This window comes from Penaeus vannamei, chromosome 12 (assembly GCF_042767895.1).
Source record: "Penaeus vannamei isolate JL-2024 chromosome 12, ASM4276789v1, whole genome shotgun sequence".
NCBI classification, from domain to species: Eukaryota; Metazoa; Arthropoda; class Malacostraca; order Decapoda; family Penaeidae; genus Penaeus; species Penaeus vannamei.
In genome coordinates, this window is record NC_091560.1 from 38,249,051 (window position 1) to 38,256,550 (window position 7,500).

Genomic DNA, 7,500 nt, shown 5'->3' on the forward strand with positions numbered 1-7,500 from the left:
GAGAAGGAGATCGTACATGTTTCACATCATATTTTAATTTTAATAATAATGATAATAAATAACCTAGAAAATATTGTCTCACCTTTTATATTATAAAAGATTATGAATCAATAACTAAAGTAATTGACCTAAGTCATAAAATAATACTTTTCACTGATATAATAAAAGAAATATTAGATCGAAGGAAACACAATTAAAATCCAAACGAAAGAAATGAAAATATAAAAAGAATCAAAACAGAGAGAGACAGGAAAAGAAGAGGAAAATAAACAACAATAAAAGAGAGAAATAAGTACTTCAGTTCACGAAGATTCCAGAATATAACAGATAGTCATAAAGAGGAAGAGAGAAGAGAAGAGAAAAGAAGGAGGAAAAGACACAGACACAAAGTAGAGAGGAGAAGCCAAGAGAGAAGATAAAGGGAAAGAATTCTCATATTGTGAAGTTTATTTTGAAAGACAATCAGTGATATTGAAACATTATAGACTTTGACTGTTGTTATGGCCAATCTCTTTGGAATTATTGTATCGGGGCGTTTGGTAAGATGGATCATTTATTTTTAATTTTTTTTATGGATATTTCATTATGGTAGGGTACACTGAGATAGGGCAAATTGAAGGTGATATTTATGTCGAGATAAAAAAGTTTATTAGCACAAAAAATAATTTGCAGACTTGAACGGTAATGCCATAAGCAAAGGAAAAAATCACGGAAAGCGGCAGTCACAACTCGAGTCTAGTTGATGTACCCTTAGGTTCAGCTCTTGCATAATGAGGTGAAGATGTGTGTCTGTGGGGTGGGGGCAGAGTCCACCACCAATCCTCTCCCTCTCCCACGGAAAGGGTGCCCATTCATGGCAACTTTGATTGTTGAAAAGATTGTGACACAGAGTTGGAGACTTGGTCTCTGGTGTGTGCATCCATATTGTAAAGAATTGCTGAAGATATTTTAGATGTACTTTCATAGATATCTGATTATGTGTTTTTTCTCTTATTCTCTAAGGGTTTTCAAGTTTTTTCTGTTTGATTATTTCATTATTTTTGAAGGTTAATGTTACCAAGAGCAATGCACAGAGATAAAGGGGAATGGACACCATCATCTTATAGAGGATAAAAAATAGTAACAAAAATACAGGTACATCTGCAGTGGCCTGATATTTACCACAAAATGTCAGAGTTCTTGGTCTGTTATCTATAAGTTGGCATGAAGTGCCAATAAAGTGGGTACAGGGGGGCTTGCCCCCTTGTTGAGGAAATGAATATAAGGTAGAAATGATTAATTTTGAGTTTTGGTGTTTGCATGATACTCTGGTTTTGGGACTTTGTCTCTGGATGGTACATCGCTCTCTGAAACAATTACCTTTTTGTGTTGATCATTTTAGCTTATTTTCTTTTTGATTTAAGAGATTAATCTTTATTTTATAAGAACAGGCAGACCAGAATTCATTCTCTTTATTTAATATTACCTCTAACCTTATTTGATTTTAATGTAATTGAAGATATACAACCATTTACCAGTAATAGAACAGAATACCAGTTTATCAAATGCAGCCGCGACCTCCGGCAAAAGCCAGCATCTCTCAGTCACATATATATTCTGTCACAATGAAAACTGACATTATATGTGTTCTGTTCATGAAGATAAATCACAAGGGAAGTGGAGGTTTAATGGTTTCATTGGCTTGATTCACTGCAGTTTCTCATTTTGATATGAGGTCGAGCTGTTTCCATTATTGTGCAGAGGTAATTTAAATGGCCTTGTGTGTCATTTCATACTAGTACTGATTTTTTTTTTTTTTTTTTTTTTTGAGAAGTTTTGTACTGCCTATTCTGGACAGTCAGCAGTTAGATGAAAATATTGATGAAAATCAATGGTAGACCAACAGAGAATCTAGTGATTGCCATGGCTTGAGCTTGTATTATTATTATTATTGTTATTATAATTATTATTATTATTATTACTATTATTGTTATTTTAATAATAATAATTATTATTACTGTTTTGATTAATATTATTTAATATTATTGTTATTATTATTATTTATTGTTTGTGAATGTGAATTATTATAATTAAAGATTGAATAATTTGAATATTTGATTTACCACAAACTCCATATTAGGTAGACAAATGTACATGTATTCTGCCTTGTACATCAATCTTTATGCCTATCTGTCTATATATTTGTCTATTTATATGCTCATCTGTCTATCCATCTCTGTGTGTCCGTCTGTCTGTTCATCTTTGTATCTATCTATATTTTTTCTTTTTTTTGTATCTTGTATCTATTGGTCTCTATCCTTTCTTCTTCTCCCTCTCTCTCTATTTTGTTTAAATTATTCTGGCTAATAGATAATTGTCACTTCACAGTTTATATTATTTACTCCTGTTTTACTTACTCTTTTTTTCATTTAAAATATTTCTTTGATGAATTATCATAAATGACTATTACCCTAAAGGAATACCAACCTCATCTTCTGCAGGTGCAAACGAACTTCGAGCAAGTGGGGGAGAAGCAGTTCCTCTGTGTCATTCCCGAGGCTGACAACATCAATCACGTGGTAGTCTTTCTGACGGGCAGTGTCCCCTTTCCCGATGGTCTTGGGGGCTCAGGTCAGGAGGAGTGGAGTGGGAAAGTCTCTTTTTATAATTGCCTTTATTTCTAATGGTTTATAGGGAGGGGGTTGGGTGTGCTGTGTTCCCTCACTGCCTCCTTACTCTCTATGTTTCTGTTTTGTATTTCTGTGTTCCTCTTTCTCTCTCTGTTCATCCTCTCCCTCCCCTTTTTTTTTTCTCTCTCTCTCTAGGGATTATTCTTGGTGGGGATTATATGTATTTATCTTTTCCTTTTCTTTTCTTCTCCCATGTGGAAATTTAGGTCTTTGACATATTAACTGTGTTATGTTTAATAAGGGAATAAAATGGCAATGCTTATAAGAATGTGAAATCCATGCTACACCCTAGTTACAGAAATATTGTGATATACATAGTTTACAGCATTAACCCAGTTCTCAAAATACATTATTCATGTATGCTCCTTCTTCCAAAACAGTATACTTTAGCTGGCCAGATCCCAATGGCCCCCCTACTTGGCACCTGCTGGGTAACATAACAAACACCAAACCCTCAGCAATATTCAAGATTTCTGGCCTAAAGAAAACAGGTGACTCAATCCTACAGTCAGGTTATAATTTTGGAGCTCAGAAAGTATCCCACAATGCTCAGATTGGGATATCGGTAAGTCCTAAGTGTTTCATGGATTTAGCATAGTGCATATCAGCTATTTATTAGTTTTTCTGGTTTAGATTTGAACATGAAATCTAAAAATCTGTTAATTATGAAAGATTTGAAATATATGTGTAACCTAAAATTCTTAGATGATCTGATACTCAGAATGGTACTTCTCTTTTAACACAATACAGGTGGAACCACTGTCACAAATACAGGGACAGGTTGCCAATCCATCCACTGAGGCATCAACCCTCAATTCCTACATGGAGTTCAGCCATGCCATGTGCGAAAATCTCTACAACTTTGCATCTAGCTTCGCCCAGAGTCCTTCGCAGATCACCCCAAATCCATCTGAACAGTACTTACCATTCTCAGTGCTAACGAAATGGTACGAGAGTTTCAGTCGCAAGTTGCAACAGAACCCAAATTTTTGGAAGAAGTAGTGAATCAGCAGATGCAGCCTTTTTGTGGCTCTTTGTATAATTGTAAACTGTTTGTGGATTGCCAGTGATTAATGCCAATGTGACTAGCACAAGCAGAATTCATTTGTTCAGCAAAATGCCTTTACGAAGCTCAAAGAAAAGAATAATGAATTATCTCTGTGTAATGCCTATTGGTTTTGCTTGTACATCAGCTATAGTGGAATTAACAGCACGTTAATGCTGTATTGTATTCTTTTTAATTTAGCCATGATATTATAAAATGTTTTACAATAGAATTATATTCCAAGTTATTTAATTGAGAAACTCATAATTCTCATTTCTTTGTGAAACACAATATACAGTGATGATTTAGTGGCCTATACATCCATATCAAAAGAGTGCAAGTCTTTTTCATACTGTGGTGATTTATTGTGTAATTTATGGACATATACAATTTTGAAATGTAACATTTTCTGCAAGGTCGTTCACTTGTGAATAAGGTTGAGGGCCTGGACAGGATTAAAAACAACAGTTCCAGGTATTGTTTCACATAATGTAATAATAGAGCTAAAGTGTATATCACATGATGGTTTGATTACTCTAAAAAAATAGAGGAAAAAATATGAAGTTTCTGATTGCATCTTAATCATTATTTGGAAAGGAATATTTCTTACATAAGAATTTCTAGGAAATACATTTTCATTTTAATGATGCTTTTTGTCTAAAGATGAAAGGCATTTTACAATTAATGGGAATTGTAAATTAAGTCTTCTTGTATCCTATTTTTAGAGATTATCTGTTTATCCTTTTTTATTATTTTTTTTCTCTATTATCATTATTATTATTATTACTTACAGTATGTTACGTTATGTTTACTTGCTGTGTATAAGAAAAAAAGTTAGATATAGATTCTATTTGTTTTCAAAGTTTTCCTACTTTGAGTTTTATACTGATTTTGTATACCTTTTTAATATTTTTGATTTTTATATCTGTGTTTGTGGGTTCTGTTTTGGGAGTATAAAATGGAAGCTACTCGGTTAATACAGACTGGATTCCTTTTTTATACACAATCAGTGCCCAATTTGTAATTAACTAGATTTACTAGTGTCATCCTGTGTGCTTCTGTTAACAAGGTCATTTAAATAATGTCCCAGATTTATTTTAGAGAAGAGAAAATGGAGGCAATTGTGGATGGGATTAGTAGACTTGTTAAAAAGAGTGTGGCCTGTTTTCTCTGTGCTTGAAGTGTGAACTGTGATACAAAAAAAAACTAATAAATGCCTAAGATGATTGTATATTGTCTTGTGTAAATTGCATGGATTCCAATTATTATTACGATGATGTCACATTGTCAAAATAAATCAGTGCCATGGAAGAAATAGATAAATGTTCAGATACAATTTTCAGTGCCCTGTCAAAGCTACTGATAATACTAATCAACAATAATAATAAAACAATAAGTAAAGTAAATACGTTTGACCACAATTTTCTTTTATCACAACTTTCTTTCCAGCAAATTATTTGGCTTCAAGTTTCACTACTACTATTTCTTCTAACTTGTTCAAGACTGTTACAGTGTTTCACTGTTATAACAACAAAATGTAAAAACCCTGTTTTGCTAGCATTAAGAATTGTGTGTACAGAGTGTACCTAAACATTAACAGAAAGACACACACATACCCTTATACACATTTAAATATTAATTTTGTCACAGAAACATGTATCATGGATATCTCTTTTTGATAAATTATTTTACCTTGTTCTGTTCTCATAGCCCATTAACTGCAGTACTAGTATTTGGCTAGTGGCCAGTAATATTTGTTCTTTGCACCTATTTGCAATATCCCTTGTCTGCTCCTGGCACTTCAAATGCAATTGGCACATAACAGCTTGTAGCCGTTTTATTTATTTATATATATATATATATATATATATATATATATATATATATATATATATATATATATATATAATAATAATAATAATAATATATATAATAATATAATTAATATATATAATAATATCATTAATATATATAATAATATATTTAATATATATAATAATATAATTAATATATATGATAATATAATTAATATATATAATAATATAATATATATAATATAATATATATAATAATATAATATATATAATATAATATATATATATATAAAATTAAAAGTGAAGGTTTCCGTTCAAATGCAAATGTCACAACCACTGGCCAAGTGTATATCATGATACAGTGCCACTCACAACCACCACCACTGCATGATTTCATGCTATCCATAACCAAAGGGTTAAGAACATCTTTTGTACTTACTTTTGATACCAACTGACATAAAGCTGGAGGTAAGTTATGCAACTTCTATATACTTAATAAACATATTCAGTGTCCTTAAGCTTGACAGTGCTTCACGAGTCTTTCTCCTTACTCACAATTCAATTCAGATTATTAAGTTGTGACATCAGAAATGTATATTATTCATCAAAGTACCTCTTATCATATGAATGTAAGTCATAGGTATAACAAATCTCAAACTGATTTCTTTTTCCCTCTCTCTCTTTCTCATGGCGGCAAAGATGTACGTGAGTTGTTAGCAAAGACAAGGTGAAAGCAAGACTCCAACAAAACTGTTGCATTTTAAATCATTATCACCAATCTGGCAATTGTCAAAAGATTTTCATCACCATAGTAATAATGGTAAATAAATAAAAAAATCTTGCCATCACAAATACACAGGCCATTAACCATAATCACCCTTTAAGAACTCTGGTCCTACCTTCCATAATCTCCCTTTTAGAAACTTGGCAATGTTATTCCGAGGAATTTCTCAGCTTGTTACGTCTGGGAAGGTTGCTTCATAAACCCTTAAGAATTCACATATATCTCTTGTTCTATATCAATGTATTTTCCTTGTATGGCCACTAACCTTTTTTTCTTTAACCTCAAGTTGCTTTCAGCATATTGTTGACCAAATAACAAATGGGTTACTTTTGAACACTAATCATTCACTGAGTGCTGTTTTATGCCTTATATTTTTAAGATTGACTTATAGTTCAATTTTATAATTTGTATGTTTTTTCCAAATGCCCTTTATATGAAATGCATTTGAGACAATTGCCTTACAGTATTTTCATTTTCTCCATGACAAACTACATAAAAAAAGAAAAAAAGATTATGTTCTCCTATAGTAGTACACCGAGACTTTTTCCCCCCCCATAATAGAAGATTGGGGGGGGGGGGATTATCGTTTATCGTTTAGTCTTATCGTTACTACTAAAGTGGAAGGAATACAAAAAGGAGGACAAACACAAATATAATTAAACACTTTAATTTTTAACATCATTTACTCATAAATGGATCAAATAAGTTGAATATCCTGAAATGCTTTGCAATTTTTTCTGTTACATACTCTCAGTCTTTGGAAAAGTGGAAACTGGGAACTGCTATCTTGAAACAAATGTTCTGACTATTTTTCATACTATTGTATGATAAGTTATTTGTGGAACACAAGGCAGCTTGTTTGGGGGAAAAAAATCCTTTAAATAATAGAAAAATGTAAAATAGAATTTAAAAATAATTTATAATACTACCTTCCACAAAAGGTATCTCAAACATGGACCCAACCAATACATGAAACTCTGTAGTCCATAATTATAACATAAAATATTAGCAATACCCATTATAAAATCCTAATGAGAATACAGGTAGGTTTTAGACATTTCTCCCACCCATAAATCATGAAAGTAATTTTTTACTAAGTATGCGATTCTAATTCCTATACCCCTCCGCCTCTCATTGGGGGAGCTACAAGGATCACACCGTCACCTCGAACGAATAGCATTGGAATGT

General features: G+C 32.1%; 2 protein-coding genes across 2 annotated transcripts in view; one reads left to right on the plus strand and one right to left on the minus strand.

Moving 5' to 3' along the window:
• The first annotated feature begins 180 nt into the window (after positions 1 to 180).
• On the plus strand, positions 181 to 4,945 carry LOC113804598 (protein OPI10 homolog). Its single transcript, XM_027355488.2, has 4 exons — positions 181 to 539; positions 2,481 to 2,610; positions 3,050 to 3,234; positions 3,420 to 4,945. The coding sequence occupies exons 1-4, from the start codon at positions 501 to 503 to the stop codon at positions 3,669 to 3,671; spliced, it is 606 nt and encodes a 201-aa protein (XP_027211289.1). The 5' UTR covers positions 181 to 500; the 3' UTR covers positions 3,672 to 4,945.
• Positions 4,946 to 6,963: 2,018 nt separating this feature from the next.
• Positions 6,964 to 7,500, minus strand: part of LSm3 (U6 snRNA-associated Sm-like protein LSm3) — a 10,700-nt gene continuing 10,163 nt past the window's right edge. Inside the window, exon 3 of the mRNA XM_027355487.2 lies at positions 6,964 to 7,500. This exon is cut by the window's right edge and continues 46 nt beyond it. Coding sequence (XP_027211288.1) covers positions 7,427 to 7,500 — 74 coding nt within the window. The 3' untranslated portion in view covers positions 6,964 to 7,426.

Bases quoted from the DNA above. Each gene is read 5' to 3' on its own strand.
- LOC113804598 (XM_027355488.2), top strand. From the start codon at position 501: ATGGCCAATCTCTTTGGAATTATTGTATCGGGGCGTTTG. The intron at 540-2,480 runs GTAAGATGGATC...CATCTTCTGCAG, and splicing joins TTATTGTATCGGGGCGTTTG to GTGCAAACGAACTTCGAGCA. The intron at 2,611-3,049 runs GTCAGGAGGAGT...CTTCCAAAACAG, and splicing joins CGATGGTCTTGGGGGCTCAG to TATACTTTAGCTGGCCAGAT.